Here is a 21329-nt window from a genome sequence, read left to right as displayed (position 1 = left end):
ATGTTTTCTGCTCAGAAGTTTTCTCAGTTTGCTTCCTACCAATAGGAGCTCAGGGTCCAAAGCCTTCTTATCAATTTTATACTAATTTGGCCCCTGTCAATCTAATCCATGTGGTTCAGTTCAGTTCAGCTGCCCACTTGTGTCCAACTCTTTGTGACCCCATGGACTGCAGCACACCAGCCTTCCTTGTCCATCACCAACTCTTGAAGTTTGCTCAAACTCACGTCCATTGAGTCGGTTATGCCATCCAACCATCTCATCCTCTGTTGTCCCCTTCTCCTCCCACCTTCAACCTTTATCAGCATCAGGGTCTTTTCCAAAGAGTTGTTTCTTCTCATCAGGTGGCCAAAGTATTGGAGTTTCAGCTTCAGCATCAGTCCTTCAATGAATATTCAGGACTGATTTCCTTCAGGATGGATTGGTTGGATCTCCTTGCAGTCCAAGGGACTCTCAAGAGTCTTCTCCAACACCACAGTTCAAAAGCATCAACTCTTTGGCACTCAGCTTTCTTCACAGTCCAACTTTCACGTCCATACATGACCACTGGAAAAACCATAGCCTTGACTAGATGGACCTTTGTTGGCAAAGTAATGTCTCTGCTTTTTAATATGCTATCTAGGTTGGTCATAGCTTTCCTTCCAAGGAGTAAGCATCTTTTAATTTCATGGCTGCAATCACCATCTGCAGTGATTTTGGAGCCCAAAAAAATAAAGTCAGCCACTGTTTCCACTGTTTCCCCATCTATTTCCCATGAGGTGATGGGACCAGATGCCATGATCTTAGTTTTCTGAATGTTGAGCTTTAAGCCACATTTTTTACTCTCCTCTTTCGCTTTCATCAAGAGACTTTTTAGTTCCTCTTCACTTTCTGCCATAAGGGTGGTGTCATCTGCATATCTGAGGTTATTGATATTTCTCCTGGCAATCTTGATTCCAGCTTCTGCTTCTTCCAGCCCAGCATTTCGCATGATGTACTCTGCATATAAGTTAAGTAAACAAGGTGACAGTATATAGCCTTGACATACTCCTTTCCCAATTTGGAACCAGTCTGTTATTCCACGTTCAGTTCGGACTGTTGCTTCTTGATCTGCATACAGATTTCTCAGGAGGCAGGTCAGGTGGTCTGGTATTCCCGTCTCCTTCAGAATTTTCCACAGTTTGTTGTGATCCACACAAAGGATTTGGTATAGTCAATAAAGCAGAAATAGATGTATTTCTGGAACTCTCTTGCTTTTTCGATGATCCAACTGATGTTGGCAATTTGACCTCTGGTTCTTCTGCCTTTTCTGAATCCAGTTTGAACATCTGGAAGTTCATGGTTCACATCTGTTGAAGCCTGGCTTGGAGAATTTTGAGCATTACTTTGTTAGCGTGTGAGATGAATGCAATTGTGCGGTAGTTTGAACATTCTTTGGCATTGCCTTTCTTTGGGATTGGAATGAAAACTGAGCTTTTCCAGTCCTGTGGCCACTGCTGAGTTTTCCAAATTTGCTGGCATATTGAGTGCAGCACTTCCACAGCATCATCTTTTAGGATTTGAAATAGCTCAACTGGAATTCCATCACCTCCACTAGCTTTGTTCGTAGTGAGGCTTCCTAAGGCCCACTTGACTTTGCATTCCAGGGCTTTGCATTCCAGGATGTCTGGCTCTAGGTGAGTGATCACACCACCATGGTTATCTGGGTCATGAAGATTTTTTTTGTACAGTTCTTCTGCATATTCTTGCCACCTCTTCTTAATATCTTCTGCTTCTGTTAGGTTCATGCCATTTCTATCTTTTATTGTGTCCATCTTTGCATGAAATGTTCCCTTGGTATCTCTAATTTTCTTGAAGAGATCTCTAGATTTTCCCATTCTGTTGTTTTCCTCTATTTCTTTGCACTGATTGCTGAGGAAGGCTTTCTTATCTCTCCTGACTATTCTTTGGGACTCTGTATTCAAATGGGAATATCTTTCCTTTTCTCCTTGCTTTTAGCTCTTCTTCTTTTCACAGCTATTTGTAAGGCCTCCTCAGACAGCCATTTTGCCTTTTTGTGTTTCTTTGTCTTGGGGATGTTCTTGATCCCTGCCTCCTGTACAATGTCACAAACCTCCATCCATATTTCCTCAGGCACTCTATCAGATTTAATGCCTTGAATCTATTTGTCACTTCCACTGTATAATTGGAAGGGATTTGATTTAGGTCATACCTGAATTCTCTAGTGGTTTTCCCTACTTTCTTCAATTTAAGTCTGAATTTTGCAATGAGGAGTTCATGATCTGAGCCAGTCAGCTCCTGGTCTTGTTTTTGCTGACTGTATAGAGCTTCTCCATCTTTAGCTCCAAGGAATATAATCAATCTGATTTCGGTATTGACCATCTGGTGATGTCCACGTGTAGAGACTTCTCATGTTATTGGAAGAGGGTGTTTGCTGTGACCAGTGTGTTCTCTTGGCAAAACTCTGTTAGCCTTCGCCCTGCTTCATTTTGTACTCAAGGCCAAATTTTGCCTGTTACTCCAGGTATCTCTTGACTTCCTACTTTTGCATTCCAGACCCCTATGATGAAAGGACATCTTTTTTTGGTACTTCTATGTGGTACTTCTGCCAGTTCTTTTAAAATATCTGATGAGGTTGTTGTGAAGAGGAAAATAAGCTATTTCACTGTAGATGTACTTATGTACTTGACCACACAGGCCAACTATTTAGCATACTGCCTGATATCTACCAAGCATTTAAATAGTTTTTTAAACATTTTATTTATTTAATTTTGGTTGTGCTGGGTCTTTGTTACTTGCGGGATTTTCTCTAGTTACAGCAAGTGGGGGGTACTCTTTGTGGCAGTGAGTGGGCTTCTCACTCTGGTGACCTCTCTTGTTGCCAAGCACGGGCTCTAGGGCAAGTGGGCTTCAGTGGTTGCAGCACCAGGGGTCTAGAACACAGGCTCAATAGTTGTGGTGCACCAGCCTAGTTGTTCCCTGGAATGTGGGATATGTGGGCTCTTCCACAACTAGGGTTTGAACCCATGTCTCCCGCATTGGCAGGCGGATTCTTTACCACTGAGCCACAGGGGAGCCCTCTATCAAGAATTTAAATGTTGGTTATTATTAGTCTCATCAGCAGCAGAGGAGAATGGCAGTCTCAATTAAGATTCACCAGCCCTGAATATGATTGTTTAAAAATAAGATGTGCCAATTTGACACATAAAAGATGCTATTTTGCTCCATGCACTTCTCTGATTTCTAGTTCTATTGAACATTTATCATTCATTTATGAATTTTTAAATTTCTTCTTCTCTTTACCCTGTTTATTTCCTTTGTCTGTTCTATATACTTTTAGTTCTTTAAAATGCACACACAAGAGGCCTTTATTAGGAATACAAATCTGTTGTTGTTATAGCTGCTACAAATATATCCCTCAATATTTTGAGTTTTTTCAGTGTTAGTTGTTAGACATTATTTTGATGTAGAGTTTAGCATTTTATGTAATCAAGTGTTTTCCTTTGTGATTACTTCAATAGTGTCTTAAAATCTTTATGAATATTCCAGTACTCCGAAGTTCGATTATTTGCTCATCCACATGTTATTTCAATATATTTGGGGCATATATCTCACATATAGAAAAGTGCACTGATCATTAGTTCATAGCAGACTTCCCTGGTGGTACAGTGGATAAGAATCTGCCTGCCAATGCCGGGAACATGAGTTCGATCCCTGGTCCTGGAAGATCCCACACACTATGGAGCAATGAAGCCCACACACGACAACTATGGAGCCCACGCGTTGCAACTACTGAAGCCCGTGCGCCTAGAGCCTGAGCTCTGAAACAAGAGAGTCCACCACAGTGAGAAGCCTGCGCACCCCAATGAAGAGTAGTCCCCACTGGCCACAACTGGAGAAAGGCCACAACCGAGACCCAGCACCGCCCTATATAAATAAATAAATATATATTTTTAAAGTTCACAGCCTAAGGAATTTCCACCAAATGGATATACCCATTGTATCGTTCTCTTGGGCTGCCATAACAAGGTATCACAATCTGACTGTGATACTTTAGATATAAAGTATATGGTATGTATACTTTATATATAATATATATACTTTATATATACTTTCTATACTTTATAAAGTAAAATATACTTTTTTATTATATAAAGTAATAATATACTTTATAAAATATATATACTTTATATATAATAGATGGCAGGCATCTATTATAGGACAGTTCTGGAAATGTCTGAGAAGTCTGAGGTCGATGTGCCCTCAGGGTCGGTTCCTCCTGGAGTCTGTGAGGGAGAATCTGTCCCACGCCTCTCCCTTGGCTTCTGGGGGTTTGCTGGTCGTCATCAGATTCCCTGGTGGCTCAGATGGTAAAGAGTCTGCCCACAATGCAGGAGACCTGGGTTCAATCCCTGGGTCAGGAAGATCCCCTGGAGAAGGGAATGACTACCCACTCCAGTATTCTTGCCTGGAGAATCCCATGGACAGAGGAGCCTGGCAGGCTACAGACCATGGGGTTGCAAAGAGTCAGACCAACTCTTTTACTAACTGAGCGACTAACCCTTTCACCTTTCAGGATTGTAGGGAGCCATATGTTTGGCTTTACTAGATGCTTCCAAACAGTTTTCCAAAGTGGTTTCTAGCAGGGCATGAGAATTTTGGATGTTCCACATGCTCACCAGAACTCTGGATTGACTTGGACAAAAATAATTTTCATGAGAAGATGATAATAATGATAATATCTGCTCACTAAAGTTATTACTAAAACCAGTCATTGGGCTGATTATTTTACTTATATTATCTCGCTTCATCTTTAAACTACTTTTCAAGGGAGTCATTAGCTTCACTTTTACAGACAAACAGAACTAAGCATCAGTGAGATCACATAACTTGCCCAAAGTAGCAGTAAGTAGTAATGTAGGCTTCCAATTCAAATTTGTCTAATTACCAACCTCTGAGACTTTCTGGTCCTGATAAAATGTAAATCTGGTTGCTAAGGAGGTGAAGGGGAAGCCTTAGGCATTGCGGCACAGCAGGAGAGGGTTGGTGTGGCTGCCGCCAAGGGGCCAACTTAGTGGCAAGAGGCAAAACAGCTCTAAATCTCTACTTGAAAGCTTGTTTGTGCCACTGTATTTTGGGCACATCAACCATGAGAATCTGTTACTAGGGTTAGCTTCAGACACTTCCCAATGGATGATTATTTTGAGGACTGATTCTGAAAACAGATGGAAAAGCTTAATATTTGAAAACAGAGTGATGCAAACCAGTTTGGGGGTAGAGAGTTAGAACAAGAGGTTGGGTCTGGGGTTAATAAAGAGCATCCTTACTAGCAGATCTGTGGCCCTGTTTAGTCAGTCACTGATGTCAGTATGTACTCCTCAGCCCTTCAGGGCTCATTCCCAAGCCCAGTGTCCAGCTGATACCAAGTAGTACACTTAAGAACGTAGCAAGGGCTTCCCTGGTGGTCCAGTGGTTAATAATCTGTCTTGCAGTGCAGGGAACACCAGTTCAATCCCTGATCCAGGAAGATCCCACCTGCCTCTGAGCGACCAAGTCCATGCTCCACAACAGCTAAGCTCGCCCTCTAGGGACTGTGCTCCATAACAAGAGAAGTCACAGCAATGTAAAGCCCATGCACCACAACGAGAGAGGAGACCCCACTCGCTGCAACTAGAGAAAGTCTGTGTGCAACAACAAAGAGCCAGCTAGAGAAAAAGAGAACATAGCAAAAGTCAAGTCTGTTCTTACCACGCCCAGTGCTTTCATGGCACTGGATGGTAGGGTGAGCATCCATGTGGGAAAAGAATTCACAGAGCAGGAAGGAAAAACATTCTGGAAATAATCACTCTTCCACTAAAGACACTCAGTAGGCTCAGGAATTGAGAGGCTGCTTTGAATCAGGCACTGGGCTGGGTTCTTCCAGATACATCATATCTTAGTCTTCCCAGTAACCTTGAGAGAGAAATAAGTTGCTATTATCCCTATGCTACAGGAGTGGGAACTGAGCCTCAGTGAGGTTTCAAGAAACCTGTCTGAGGTTACCCAAAGGGAGAAACAAACTGCATAATAGTTCCATTCTAACAAAGGATGTAGAAAGTTTGGACCTTCTGAATTATGAACTGTGTCTTTAAGTATAAGGAATACTCTTTATGGGAGTATATGCTAACTTTTATTTTTATATTTTTAAGGAAGACAATAAAAGAATATTGAAGGTTTTCCTGCTAAAAGCTTGATCTGGAAAATGAAAAGCATAGAAAAAGAACTCCAGCAGTATAGACCAGCAACTCTTATTTATGAATCGTATAATGAACAGGACTTCCCCTGTGGCTCAGCAGGAAAGAATTTGCCTGCAATGCAGGAGATGCAGGTTCAATCCCTGGGCCTGGAAGATTTCCTAGGAGAGGGCATGGCAACCCACTCCAGTACTCTTGCCGGGAAAATCCCAGGGACAGAGGAGTCTGGCAGGCTACGGTCCATGGAGTCGCAAAGAGTCAGACATGGCTGAAGCAACTGAGCACATAAAGAACACGTTGGTCCAGGGACTCATATCCTATAAAAGCATCACTTTGATGAGGTTCTAATCAGTTCAAATGTTGTCATCTTCTAACTTTGTGCCAGTGCAATTATTTTAGGAAGTACAGTTTTCATTTTAATGGGCGCTTGGCTTATTCATTTCTGAAAACATTGGTTTGATTTTAAACTCAACTGAAAATGAACACTTGGGCTTTGTCCTGATTTCAGGAAACCCGTGCATTTTTTTTCTCTATACTTTAATCAGTAGCTGGTTTCATTGCCTGACCATGTCACAGATGTCGCTGTCCCAGCTGTGTGTAAGCTTTGCCTACACCACAACCAAAGCTCAGCAGCCGTAGTGGAGCGAGAGCCATTCCAGAAGAAGCAATGTGCTCTCACACTCGGGGTGTAATTCACACCCAAGCCTGATACTCACCCGGGCTCGCTGGGTGTAGGCTGACTTCCCACGGGAGAAACAGCCAAAGAGGAGAGCACACGCCACTCTCCTGCGTGAGCCCCAAAGAGTGACTAAGTCATCGGAGCTTGTCCGCCCCAAACTCTAAGACTCCTCATGTACTGCTCACAGCCTTTCTTCCAGAACAAGCAGGTGGGCTTAAGTACCCCCACCGCCCGGTTCTGACGAGAGAGGGAGTGCGGTCTGAGGACTGGAATGCCCTCTGCCTGCTCCAGCACAGAAATGCGCTGCTGGCATTCACAGAGACAAGCAGACGATGTGGTATTGTGGTATGTGTGCTCTTAATCTCTGTTTTAATGTCTCCAACAATCTAGTGGTTAATTAGCAATTTGCTGCCCACCAATATGCAAATGAATGACAAGCAAAAGCCCTCTGCATCTGTAATTATTTTGCTGATTTACAAGCCGCTCTCCTCTTCATGTAGCTTTTTCCTCTGTGTGTGCATTCATGCATCAGGGATTTCATTATTTTTAGAAGCATACACTGTACACTTTTATGCTTTAATACTTTCAGGCTTCAGTAATTACAGTATTACGGATATACATACACATTTCGCCCCCTCCAACTCCAAATGCATTTGTCAGGAATGCTTTTCTGTTTGATAAAGAGTGGAGAGTAAGATTTATCAAGGGGCTGAAATCCAAATCGCAGAGAGAGTCAGAGCTCAAGATTGAAAGATGCACGATTCTGCCGCTGCCAAATCCTTATCTGGAATCGGAGGAGTCTTGTAATATTTGATTTTCTCCCAAGCAGCTCTGGTGAATCGGAGCCACGATCTGCCTTATCCATCTGCCTACTTTGGAGCGGGGTGTTTTACTATTTGGCGGTTTAAATGCTTCACGTTTTTGCCAGCGCATTAAGAAAGGCTCTCATGTTAAATTAAGTCAATTAATAAATGAGACACATTAAGCAATCAATTTTGTCAGCCTATCTCCCCGGCATTATGTATGGTTGGCTGTAATCACAAGATAAATGCAACGGGCTGATCTATGGTAATGTTCAATAATACATTCTCCGCCAGGCTCAATTCATCAGGGAGTTTCGGTAGGGGAGGCATTTGTTATTGGCTGTCTCTGCACCTCAAGGATAACATTTCTGTCCTTTTGATTGGCCGCCTCACTGCTGCAAGATTCTAACCGTCTTATTTTGATGATGAATATGAAGGCATGCTAAGCCGGGCTGGAGCGAGCGTCTCAGAGGCTGCGCGCCTTCCAGAGCCCAAGGACTTAACGGCTTCCTCCGCCACCTTCCTGTGCCAATCATCCCCCCCAAAAAAGTTGTGATGCTTTTCTTCACCCAGTGCTTTGGGGCTGTGTTAGATCTCATTCACCTCCGCTTTCAGCACAACAAGGCTAAACGAGTGTTCTCCGCCGCCGGGCAACTTGTCTGCGTTGTAAACCCCACGCACAACCTAAAGGTGAGTGGCTGGCTACCGTTTGATGTTCCCGCGGCTCGGGTTCAAGTCCTTCCTCCGGGGTGGGGGGGTGGGGGCGGGGGAGTGGCGTCAGGGACCCTCCCACGGAGCCCGGGCGCTCCAGGCAAAGGTCATCCCTCTGCTACACAAGACGGTGCTGGGTACCCGAGCCCGTGCTGGGTCCGTTCTCCCTCTCCCGGTGTGTGGATGCTCTCGCGACGGTGTGGTTTGTTTCCCTGCCTGGCAGGGGCGACTAGAGTCAGCGTCTATTTCTTTCCCCCACGCTGTCAGCCTAGGAGTCGGCAGTGGGGGTGGGGGGGTGTCAGAAGTGAGGGTGTTGAAGGGAGCAAGGGGCGACCCCCTCCCTCTCCCAAATATTTGTGGGCAAGTGTTTAGGAGAGAGGGTTTGAAAAGTTACCCACACTGCAGGCTGTCCCGTGTGCTGGAAAGGCAGGCAGGCAAGCACACGGATTTCTGAAGCCCCTCTGGTTGCTCCTGAAGTAGCTGGGCTGGGGGGTCGCGGGACAGGACCCCTCCCCCCGCACCAGACAGGGGTCTGGGAGCTGGGGAGGGGGCGCTTTCTGCAAAGTGTGTTTTCCCTGTGCTCAGACTCAGCCTGGGGGGCGCGGGGCTGGGGTGTCGGTAGGAGTTCGTCTTCCTTGCTTCCTGAGAGCTGGATGCGCCGGGTGTATCGAGGACGGGAGCAGGCAGATTGTTTCAGTAGCATCGTAATGAACCCCGCTCGGAGCCCCCACTGCTGGAATCACCGCAGGAGCTGCGGCCCTCACAGCTCTGCCGTTAGGTCAGCGCCCTTTAAGAGGACGGCCTCAACACGGGCTCGAGGGCCCGCTCCACATCCCCCGCCAAGACGAGGGGGGAATGAACGGAGAGCCACTAGGCTTGGGGCGGAGGGAAGGTGGGCAGGCGGGGCGGTAGGGGGCGGTGCGAGGACGCAGCTGAACTCCCCCGCACCCCAGTGTGGAAGTCGCAGCCGCCCGGGCTCCGTCCCAGAATAAACGAGGGACTCGTTTGGGAGTTGCTCTCATTATCCCCGAGGCTGAGCGAAGAGGGGGGAAGGGCACGTCTGCGGCTAAGCCCAGGAGCAGTCTCTGCGAGCACAGATCTGTCATTCTGACCACTGCTGTGGGGCAGGTCTTATTGCTTGTTGCTCATCACTTTATAAACTCCGGCATTCAGACTCTCTTCAGTTGGAGCCCTGCAGGCCAGTGCTAATGGGTACCTCCTCGCACGCCCACCCCCAACGATTCCTGGAAGTCCCCAGGACGGACAGCTGCCACGAGCCCCTGGGGTCATATGCCAAGGCCCTTCCTGGATGGAAGGGCGATGGACTACCTTGAGACCACTATGGTGCTCTGGACCTAGGAAGGGATTCTCTGCAGTATCCAAGCTGTGATGAACACCATCTCAACTGCTCTGCCTCTCTCCCCCGCCCCTCCCGCCCACCTCGCCATCTCTCCCTCCTTCCTCCTCTCTTCCCCTCATTCCCCTATTTCTTTTTCCCTTCATGGCTCCTGTTTATAAATGGGAATTCACCCCCAGTCATCCTTGGCAAAGTGTATTAAAATATGATTCTGAATTCTGTTTTATGACTACTTTTGAGACCGTCTTCACACTCCCATTATTTTGTCACTTTACATTAGTTACCTCCCTGTGGCAAGAAATTCTGTTTATTCCTGCTTTGCATTTTAAAACCTTTACAAATTGTTTATGAGACTTAGCGTTTCCAAAGTTTCGATTTATATGGTTCGTTGGCTGCAGCTGATGGTGGAGGGGGAACAGGCTGCTAAGATCTGGGTAGGGGATGGACTGAAAATCATCTGTGCTTGTTTAGGTGATGTCAGCCTGGATTTTGACAGGCAGTCCTGCTGCCCAAACCCAGAGGTCCAGAGTCAGGGTTGAAGACCTTAGATCAGTGCTCACCAGCTATGTGACCTTGAATGACTCCGTGTCTCTGAGCCTTCCCTTCTTCATCTGCAAAATGAACCCATGAATCTCTAGCCTGCCTCCTCCATGGCTCTGTGAGGCTGTGAAGGGATACTCCAGGTAGATGGGTTTTATTAACACTCCCCTCCACCCCCCAAATTATATTATTGCACATCATTCATAGGGTTCCATTAGGAATTTCAAAAGTTATTACTTACAGCCTTCAGCCAACTTAGAAACCATATAAGCAGTAATATAAAAATAGGAGACACGTGCTTTGAGAGGCTACTTTCCGTGGCTCACTTTGTCATGTACATACTCATTTGACTTTTCATTTCCCATAAAAAGCCACTTAGAGATTTTGCTCAGATGAGTGTCCTCACAGATAAACAAATCAAACTGAGGGATGCTCATGTTACCAGGGCGTGCGACAGGACACACAGCATTTACAGAGGCTAGGCCAGGTGCAGACAGACCTCTGCAGCCCAGGATGCCTCTATGAAAGTCTCATCCATGCTCCAGGTGGCCCAGCAGGTAAGTCCTACCTGCTTCTCCAACTGAGAGCTAACAGCTTGGAACTTTTTTTTGAGCTTTTAAAGGCACTATTTAGGAACACTGCTGCTCCATCATGAATATTAAGAAGTGCATAAAACCTCGAAAGAAAGTGCTCCTTCCAACCATTCCTTTCCACAGACAGGCCCCGGAAATATGCCTTGGATGTAAAAACCTGCAATCCACATAGGAAGAAAAGTCTTTTTTTAAAGAAAAAACAAGTTGTGGCAATGTTAAACCAGAACGGCGATTGATCTGCGGCGCTTCCCCGCACTTTGTATGACAGGCCGGTACATTATGTGGTGACCAAGGACACAGACATTGCAACCTTGCTTTCAAGTTTCTAGGTTTTGTGTTGCTACCAAGAGGAACTGGGAAGCCTGTGTTTTTCTTTGTGGAAGCATTTTTGCACTTTGTCCTTTCCTGCGCTTTCCTGAGAATGCTAGCAGTACTTCGGGAGCTGAGGCAAGTGCCGAGTTACAATCAAAAATCACTTACTGAGCAGAGAAAACCGTGTATTTACCATGCTTCCATAGGTCACCTTCATTCTCAATCTCATTATGGCGACTTACTCAGTAACCTGGGATTCCTTCAAGCAAGCTTGTTCTGGAAGCTTGCTTCTAAGTGGAAGGCAAAGGCCTTCCTGGGGAATGCAGACAACCCAGTTAAACCCATTACACTCCTGAAGCCCACCCTACTTAAAAGGGGTGTTAGTCGCTGGCCTGAAATAAGAGGTTCTCCTGCTTCAAGAACAATCCATGGCAGAGCTGGCTCTGTGGACTGCAGATGGCACTCTGTGTTGCCCTGTGTCTGTCTGTCTGTCCCTGCCTGTAGAGATGGCTCCTTGAAGGGATCAGGCCCCCCAGTTCTCCGTCCCAGCCCATGGAAAGTGACCGCCAAGGAGCTGGTGAGCTTGCCTGGCTGCCGTCTGCTTCCTCGCTCATGGAGGTCACTGAAATGTGGCCCAGGGGCTGCAGGCTGGCACCGAGCAGGGCGCAGGCTCATGTCCTGATTTAGTACCACGTTCTCCCTGCTGTCCTTCGCTTGTCTTCAAACCAAGAAAGCGTTTCTCTCCTGGCTCCTCTCCCATCCACACACGCTGCTTGGACAATGCCCTGCCCCGGGCAGCCCTCTCTGCTCCTGCCCCGTCTCCAGCAGTGCCCTTTGAAGAGTGGACTGGCCAGTCTGTGCTTCCGGCCTTTCCAGGGAAGGGTCTGCAGTGGCTGCCAGGGCCCCTCTGGGGTCGGAGCTCAGCACTTCCCAAGCAGACAGGCGCTGAGCCGGGGCTGGCTAGACTTCCTTCCTGTAACCACAGCGCTTGATAAACCAGCTTCTGAAACAAGTCTCGCAAAAGGCTTTCTGGCAAACTTCCAAAAGGCCCTAACCTCCCTACCGCTCCTGGGAGGCTATTCATGCCTCCATCCAGTGGGTCCAATCCCCGGAACACACACACACACACACACACACACGCTTCACACGCTTCAGTTGTGTCCGACTCTTTGTGACCCCATGGACTGTAGCCCACCAGGCTCCTCTGCCCACGGGATTCTCAAGACAAGAACACTGGAGTGGGTTGCCATGCCCTCCTCCAGGGGATCTTCCCAACCCAGGGATCGAACCCAAGTCTCTTGCATCTCCTCCACCAGCAGGTGGACACCTTTACTACTGGCGCCACCTGGGAAGCCTAGCAGACACGAAACCTAAAATTAGGGCATTTTAGTACCACGACTTCGAGCATCCCCCTGCCTCTCATTCTGAGACCAAGCCATGTGGATGGATGTGTGCCGAGTGACGGTGGGGATGGGGGAGGGGCTGCACGGAGCGGGGGGAGGGGATCATCAAGGGAGAACCGAGGCAAACCTCACCTCGAGCGCCTCGACTGTTCAGGGGCTACCCTTTGGAAATCCCGTTCCGGCCTCTGGGCTTTCACTAACTGACACAGCGTGGCAGGCAGCCGAAGGGAAGTTAAAGACCTGAATGTTGTTTTTAGAGATGTAAAGCCGGCCTTGGAGTGTGCAGCCTGAATGCCTAGTTTCTGGCAGTTCAAGATTGTTTAGTAGCCGGCGGCGTGTGGGTTTCTCGCTAGCTCTTCCTGACACAGCCACCTCTGAGTCCCATCCCCCATCCCCTGGACATTTCAGCATCTTCCTTTGCTGTCCAGGCTGGAGGCTCTATTAGCGCCTTAGATGGGGGTGGTAAGGAGGTGGGAGGTAGGGAGGTAGGGAGGGGATGGGGGGATGGGGGAGACCAGTGGAGGAGGATAAGGGGGGGACTGAAGCTGGTCCCCGAGTCACTCTCTGAGCTCCAGTCTGAAGGCTTTCCCATGCCGCCGCCTGCAGTCCTTCGGTTTCTGTGAATACTGCGTGACACTTGGCTCTGCAGGCACAGAGCAGTCATGCGGCTTTTCTGGTTAATGGTGATTGTAAATGAGGCTCCCGAGTCACATAACTGGAGGCTCCGGGCGGCCATTCGGGTAGCGGTGTGCGGTGATGGGGAGGGCAGGGGAAGCTGAAGCCGGTGTGGAGGTGAGGTGAGCCCACGACCTTGGCATGCCTTTCTCTGGTAGCCCCCCACCCCCCCACAGCAAATTTTGTGGCTCCCTCAAGCGGCAGGGACTGCTTGGAAGCAAGGAGAAAACAGGGACTGAACACATTCTTTGAAATCCACAGAGAGGTCAGAATTATTTGGATGGCTTCCCTGGGGTAAGGCAGAATATTTTTCTAGCAATTAACAATAAGAAAAAAATGAACTGTCTTGGAGTGGTATTTGACTCTTGGCAAAGTCACAGATGATCAGGTGGTTGGATGGCAACACTGATATTCAATGGACATGAACTTGGGCAAAACTCCCAGAGATGGTGAGGGACTGGGAGGCCTGGCGTGCTGCAGTCCTTGGGGTCGCAAAGAGTCAGACACGACTTGGCGGCTAAGCAATGACAAAAAAGTCATCTGGACTCAACCAGCTGTGCTCCCCAGAGGGGAAAGCTGGCCTGTTTAGACACGAGGTGTCACGTGGGAGGGGTCCCACCCCGGAGAATGGAGCCCCACCCTCCCATGGGGATCGCCAGCTCAGAGAAAGATGGGGAGAATGTCAGAACTGGGAGGCTGAATCGTCTTAGTCTACAGTCGAGGAAACTGAGGTGAGAGAGGGAAATGACTTGTATTTCCTACAGCTGCTGTAGCAAATCACCATAAATGGGGAGGCACAAAATCAGAGAAATCTATTTCTCAGAGAAATCAGGAGGCTGCAGGTCCAAAATCAAGGTGCCAGCAAGGCCAGGCTCCCTCCAGGTTTCCAGGGAAGAATCTGTTCCTCGCTTATCTGGCTTCTGAGGGTTCCTTGGCTTGTGGCCTCATCTCTCTGCCCCTGCCTCTGGGGTCACATGGCCTCCTTCTCTCCTCTCTGTGTCCATCTCATAAGGACCCAGGTGCCTATATTGAGGGCCTATCTGGATTGTCCCTACCTGGACAATCCAGGATAAGGTTTCATTGCAACATCCTTAATTTAATCACACTTCGAAAGCTTTAATCCCTCAGTCGTGTCCAACTCTTTGCGACCCCATGGACTGTAGCCTGCCATGCTCCTCTGTCCATGGAATTCCCCAGGCAAGAATACTGGAATGGGTTGCCATTCCCTTCTTCAGGGAATCTTTCCTGACCCAGGGATCAAACCTGGGTCTGCTATATTGCAGGTGGATTCTTTGCCATCTGAGCCACAAGGCAAGGCTAATCACACCATTGGTCGTATAATATTCTCTCTGTTGCTCTTTAAGGTAATTCAGAAGTTCCAGGCACTAAGATGTGAATATCTTTTTTCAACCCATTACTTCCCTCTTGCAGATTCAATCTATTTTGTGACAGAATTGGAACCGGAAGTTAGGTCTCCAAAGGTCAGACCCAGATCCCCAGCCGCCCCAGGCTGTCTTCCAGTTAGTCCAAACTAAACATCCCTTGCTTGAGTGCATGCTGTGGAAGCAGGAAATTGTGGGGAACCCCTTCCTACACCCCATCAGCCCTAGATCAGCCAGTGTGACCCCATGGGCTGCACCATACACCCTATCATCTCCCCTTTATCAGACCCACATTTCCTTAGCAAATCAGGCCCTCTTCATCACCTTACAGAGTGCTAAGTCAATTCATTTGTGTTTGACTCTCTGTGACCCCATGGACTGCAGCCCACCAGGCTCCTCTGTCCATAAGATTCTCCAGGTAAGAATACTGGAGTGGATTGCCATTCCCTTCTCCAGAAGATCTTCCTGACCCAGGGATCGAACCCACATCTCATTATGTTTCCTGCATCGGCAGGCAGGTTCTTTATCACTAGCACCACCTGGGGAAGCCCTCTTTATCACCATCCTCCCTTATTCCCCTACCCCTTCCATAAATTTTCTTTCCTGTTTCAAATTCTTATAATATAATCTACGTGGATGCCTGCACATCATATTTTAAAAATCAAATGATAAAGAGATACACTGTCAGAATCATAGAGCAGTAGATCTTGCCCTTAGCACATAGTTTGTAAATCCACCAGATCAATACAGGGGTGAAGCAGTGGGTGTAGGGAAAACACACAGGCTCTGGGGCAGAAAGAGCTGAGCTCAAATCCAGACTGTTCCATTGGCCGATGGGTGACTTTGAACAAATGACTTCGCCTCTCAGAGGCTTCATTTCCTTCTCTATAAAAAGCAGAAAAGAACGCCCACCTTGGATGGGGCTGCAAGGAGTAAATGAGCTCACAGAAGGAAAACGTCTGCCATGGAGGAGAGAGTCGGCAAATAGCAGCAGTTATTGTCAACACGGGTCATTACGATAAAAGCTAAAAGCCGCTCCTCGGAAGCTGGAGTTAGTCTCCCCACCACTCCACCTTCTGTTTTCCTCCACCTCCCCTCCCTTCCTTTGGGCCTCGGGGCCTGCTGTTCCTTAGTACTTGTGAATTGCCCTTGGCCTTCAAGACAGTTTTGAATAGAACAATTCCTTGCCTTATGTAAAAGTCAGATTTGGCCTTATTGCCTAACTTCAAAGAAAACCCTGAGCCCTGCTTGAGTTCCGAGCCTGCAAGTGCAACGGGCGAGGGGCTGGGTTGGGGGAGGATGAGCATGCCAGTGGGACAGAGGCTGGCACGTGTGCCCAGGTGCCCAACATCCACAGAGCCAGGAGCCCTGCCACAAAATCCCCTCTCTTCCCGCCGGAGAAGGGTCCTCATGACTTATGCATGCTTTCTTTTCATTAGCCGCAGCCGAGTAAGCACAAAGGCCAGCAGGTCTGTGAGGGACATCTGATCGGGGTGAGGGTCTGAGGCTGAGTGACACCGTTGAGAGATGCAACAGGGCGGGGAGAGGTAAGCGGGCAAAACCTGCAGGCTCCCTGGGAAACTGGACATTCATTTTCTCTCTGCCTGCAGCTCATTCTGCCTTGAGGAAGTCCCTTCCCTCTGAGCTAGGTGGGATGGGTGATGCTTAATGGAAGCTTGGTATTCTTCTTGAGTTGCTAAGTCGTGTCCAGCTCCTTGAGACCCCGTGGACTGTAGCCCACCAGGCTCCTCTGTCCATGGGATTCTCCAGGCAAGGATACTGGAGTGGGTTGCCATTTCCTCCTCCAGGGGATCCTCCTGACCCAGGGGTGGAACCTGAGTCTCCTGCATTGGCAGGCTGAACCACCAGCCACCACTGAGCCACCACTGGCAGGCTGATTTATCACGGAGCCACCTGTATCCCCTGAAGTCAAGGGAGAGAGAGGCTATGGCATTTCTGAGCCAAGAAAGAATTTCCTGGATCCTATCATCAGGCAACTCTATAAAAAGTACCAAGAAAGGCCACAGGGCTGGGCTCTTCCTTACTCCACCTGAGTTTCTACACACACACACACACACACACACACACACACACACACTCAGGGTCCATGGAAATTCTGAGATGCCAACCTTTTTGGACCGTGAGTGGTCTCTGAATAGCAGTGCAAGATCAGAGGGTGTAAAGCCCAGGGGACAGGGTCCCCAGCACCACCGTGGAGTAAAGAATGGGATCTTTCTTCCCCACCCAAACTGTCACTGACCTCCAGCCTCAGGAAAGAGGTAACAGGAGAGATGGGAGAGAAAAGAGGAACATTCTAGTTGAGGTCGTGGAGCACAGGCTTTGGACTCAGACCTAGCTGGGTTTGGATCCAGTGATGTCAGTTCCCTTGAGTAACCTCTTTGACCTCCCAGAACCTGCATTTCCTCAACTATTAAAGTGATTATCGTGAAGGTGAAATATAATGTAGATAAACTGCTTAGTACAGCACCTTGTATATACTCCACAGATGGTAGCTGTCATCACTAGTAAGTAAGCTTCTTAGAGATGTTCCTGATGCACGAGATGTACCAAGATTCTTTTGCCCAACTTGGACAAGTGATCAAACTTCTCAGACTGGATGTTAGGGGAAAGAAAGGGAAGGGTCAGCAGTAAAAGGACCTGTCTGTTTGACTGACCAAGATTTTGAAGCATAGTAGGTTCAAGCTTGGGCTTCCCAGGTGGCTCAGTGGTAAAGAATCTGCCTGCCAATGCAGGAGACACGGTTTGACCCCTGGGTTGGGAAGATCCCTTGGAGAAGGGAATGGCAACCCACTCCAGTATTCTTGCCTGGAGAATTCCATGGACAGAGGAGCCTGGTGGGCTACAATCCATGGGGTCGCAAAGAGTCAGACATGACTTAGCAACTAAACAACAACGGGTTCAAGCTCAGGGAACCAGAGCCCAGGTCCTGGTTCAAACAGATGAGACCCAAAGGGGTGATGCCCAGGGTCAGGGCAGGGCCCACTGCTCTATCTATGCTACCACACTGCTGGGGGCTGGGGCGTTGGATAAAGATGCTGCCTCTCTAATACAAGCCACACATGCTGGGCATCTTCCCAGGGGGTCCTTGTCCTTAGGACCTCGCCAAGGTAACAACTAGCCAGGTAAACGTGGGGCATTAAAAAGGCAATGTTCCTCGCATGTCTACTGCTGGCACAGATACATAGCAAAGACTGGGGTGAGGCTGGAAGTGAAATCGTCCAAGCCACAAAGCCATAACCCCAGACTTTCAGATAGCAGGGTGGGTCAAGTTCTGCTACAAAAGGTGACCTTTTCATCTTGACCTGGGGCCCAGGATGAAAGCACTGTCAGAAACCAATCTGTGATCAGCCTAATGTTTTTAGCAGCAGAATAGGGTCCCTATGGATCATTTAGAATTGTGGTCTAACTGGAAATGTCAGTTTTACTTGCAAGCCGCTGTATCTCTTAATCATTTCTTGGTCCTTTAATGTATTTTTTATCACAAACCTGTGATTAGGAGGGAGTTGTGTGCTGCAGGGCTGTCTCCAGGCGGTACCAGGAACTCCAGCTGGAAGAGACTGAACTGTGGAAGGGGCAGGGCCCCCCAGGACAAGACTGGAGAGTGTCCTCTATGGAGGGGAAAGGCCACTGCAGACCATTTTGGGGAGGGTTAGCATGGCATTAGGAAGGCTCCACAGAGACTGAACCAAATCCAGATCGATACAAGATTTTACAAAAGATGGGCCAGCTAGTCTAGCCATCTGCTCAGCTTTGTAGCCAGACGCCATGGTCCCTCAGATCTAATTCCTATGACTTCGCCAAGGATGTGCCAGGAAGTCCAAGGCAGAAAGCCACTCAGAACCTCACGTTCCCTTTCTATAAATTACAGGTATATTGTGACTTAGGCTAAGTTGGCTACATATCCTGAAACCCACAGGCTGTGCCTTTCTGCTGTCCCAGTTATGCACACAGTAATAACAATAAGGATCAGAACAACCACAAAATAGCTACTTTTTATGGAAGGCATGCTATGTCCAGGAACTGTGTTAAATGCTATGCATTTAATTCTCCCTAGGAAGTAGTATATTATTATCATTCCATCAAAGCAGAGGAAAGGAAAAAAGCTTACTCAATGATACACAACTCTGTGCAGTGGAGCCATTTAAAATTAACATCCTGTGTGGGTGGTTCAGTGGTAAAGAATCCGCCTGCTAAGGCAGGAGGTTCGGGTTTGATCCCTGATCAGGGAAGATCCGACACGTCATGGAGCAACTAAGCGTGTGCCCCACAACTATTGAGCCTGTGCTCTAGAGCCGGGGAGCAACGACGGCGTCCAGGCGCTGCAGCTACTGAAGCTGAAGAGCCCCGGAGTCCATGCGCTGCAACAAGAGAAGCCACCGCAATGAGAAGCCCTTGCACGTCAACTAGAGAGTAGGCCCCGCTCACTGCAACTGAAGAAAAACCTGCACAACAACGAAGACCCAGCTCAGTCAAAAATAAATACAATTATAAAAAAGAACTCCTTTAAAGAAAATCCTGTGCTTTTAAAAATGTCTTCGTATGTCATCCCTCAGCATTCCTACTTCACAACAAACAGCCGGCCATAAGACTAATGTTGAGTGTATCATGTTTCATTTAAAAATACTGAGCTGAGATCCTGGCTCATTCACTCTGTATGTACATACAGCAAACACACACAGATGCCCCAGCTCTTGGGGGACGATCCTGGGAGGCTTGCTCTAAGATTCCCTGGGCTGCCCCGTGGGATGGACCCTGTGGCCAATGGCAGCGATTTAGTCCCTTCCTCCTGCCTCCTGGAATCTCTTCCCAAAGAAACCACTGTATGAAGTCCTTCTTTCAGGCTCTTCTTTGGGGAACCCAAGTTAAAACTACGTATGTGTGTAGTAGAAGTGTGAGTTGCTCAGTCATGTCCTACTCTTTGCAAGCCCATGGACTATAGCCTGCCAGGGTCCTCTGTCCATGGAATTCTCCAGGCAAGAATACTGCAGTGGGTTGCCATTCCCTTCTCCAGAGCATCTTCCCAACCCCAGGGATCAAACCCAGGTCTCCGGCATTGCAGGCAGATTCTCTACTGTCTGAGCCACAGGGAAGTCCATGTATGTGTATATGTTTCCTAATTAACATATATTTATTGAGCATTTCCTAAGTGCCAAGTGCCATGCTAAGTGATTTACCCAAATTGCCTTTTTAAAAGTTCTCAGAACAATGCCAACAGTCTATCTCCAAATCACATGGGGGGAAGCTGAGGTACAGAGAAATTAAGTAACTTGTCCAAGGGTGCATCCAATGAGTGGTAGAGTTTAATTGGTGCTTTTCACCTCTGTGTTAAGCTGTCTCTCCCACTCTGTCACAGACCACCTACTTGGAAGCTTCTACAAAGAGCCTAGCTTTCCAAATCAGGCTTGATAACAACTGTGACTTTGGGGGACTTCCCTGGTGGTCCAGTGGTTAAGAATCTGCCTTCCAATGTAGGAGATGCAGGTTCGATCCCTGGTCAGGAAACTAAGATCCCACAGGCCGAGGAACAACTAAGCCCCAGCACCTTCAATACTGAAGCCCGAGCGCCACAATTAGAGAGTCCATGCGCTGCCTCAAAGGATCCCGCATGTCACAGTGAAGGTCCAGCACTGCAGCTAAGACTCCACGCAGCCAAATAAGTAATAAACATACACATACTTTTACAAATTACGATTTGTACAAAATACTTGAAGGAAGTCTTGGCAACAACTTTACCTAAGTGTTTGACTCAAAATCACCTGCAAAAAAGGAAGTTCATGTCCCATGATCATTTTTTCAAATGGATTACATGGTTGGAGGAGGATAGAGTGTCTGAAACTAGCATGCATGCTTAATGGCTCAGTCATGTCTGACTCTTTGCGACCCTGTGGACTGTTTTGTATTAGGTCAGACAAGCCAGGATAGCAATTTGAGCCTCACAAAATAATGACTATGCCTTCTTTGTTATGTGTGTGTGTTTGTGTGTGCAGTCACTAAGTCGTGTCCGACTCTGCAATCCCATAGACTATAGCCCACCAGGCTCCTCTGTCCATGGGATTCTCCAGGCAAGAATACTGGAGTCGATTGCCATTTCCTTCTCCAGGGGATCTTCTCCGACACAGGGATTGAACCCGTGTCTCTTACATCTCCTGCCTTGGCAGGCAGCGTCCTTTACCACTGAGCCGTAGCACTGACCCCAAAATCTGGGCCACGGGATTGTCTTGTCAAAACCTCACTTGCTTCTCAATGACAGTGGGAACTAGTCGACCATGTCAGAATGCAAACGCTCTCTAAGCACTCGGATATCATTAAACAGGGCACTTTTTCTCTGAGAAGAAAAGAAAGAAATCTTTTTATTCAAAATCAAAAACATACTTCAAGAGAATGAAGCTCTTACCCTGTCACACCTGCTCTCTCAGAGATCCACGGAACTTTGAAATTTCCCTTCCCATTAGCAGCCATACTTTATTATCAAATTTATTTTTTTTAACTCAAATCAAAGAGGAGCGAACTTTTAATGACCATTTTCTACCTAATTTAACTCAGCCTCTACCTTGACTTCTGATCAGCCCTTCTCCTAATGCTCTTCAGACGTTTCTTCTTTCCAAAGCTGCCGTGAGAAGCACTGAGTTGAGGGAGGCATCCGG

At 47.7% G+C, this 21329-nt stretch overlaps 1 protein-coding gene across 1 annotated transcript in view; it reads left to right on the top strand.

The window, feature by feature from the left end:
- Positions 1–8127: 8127 nt before the first annotated feature.
- The window catches only part of SIAH3 (siah E3 ubiquitin protein ligase family member 3), a 70363-nt gene continuing 57161 nt past the window's right edge, over positions 8128–21329 (top strand). Inside the window, exon 1 of the mRNA XM_043892445.1 lies at positions 8128–8381. Coding sequence (XP_043748380.1) covers positions 8247–8381 — 135 coding nt within the window. The 5' untranslated portion in view covers positions 8128–8246. The remainder of the gene's footprint in view (positions 8382–21329) is intronic.

Source organism: Cervus elaphus, chromosome 30 (genome assembly GCF_910594005.1).
Source record: "Cervus elaphus chromosome 30, mCerEla1.1, whole genome shotgun sequence".
NCBI lineage: Eukaryota > Metazoa > Chordata > Mammalia > Artiodactyla > Cervidae > Cervus > Cervus elaphus.
This window is presented reverse-complemented; position numbering and strand designations above follow the sequence as displayed.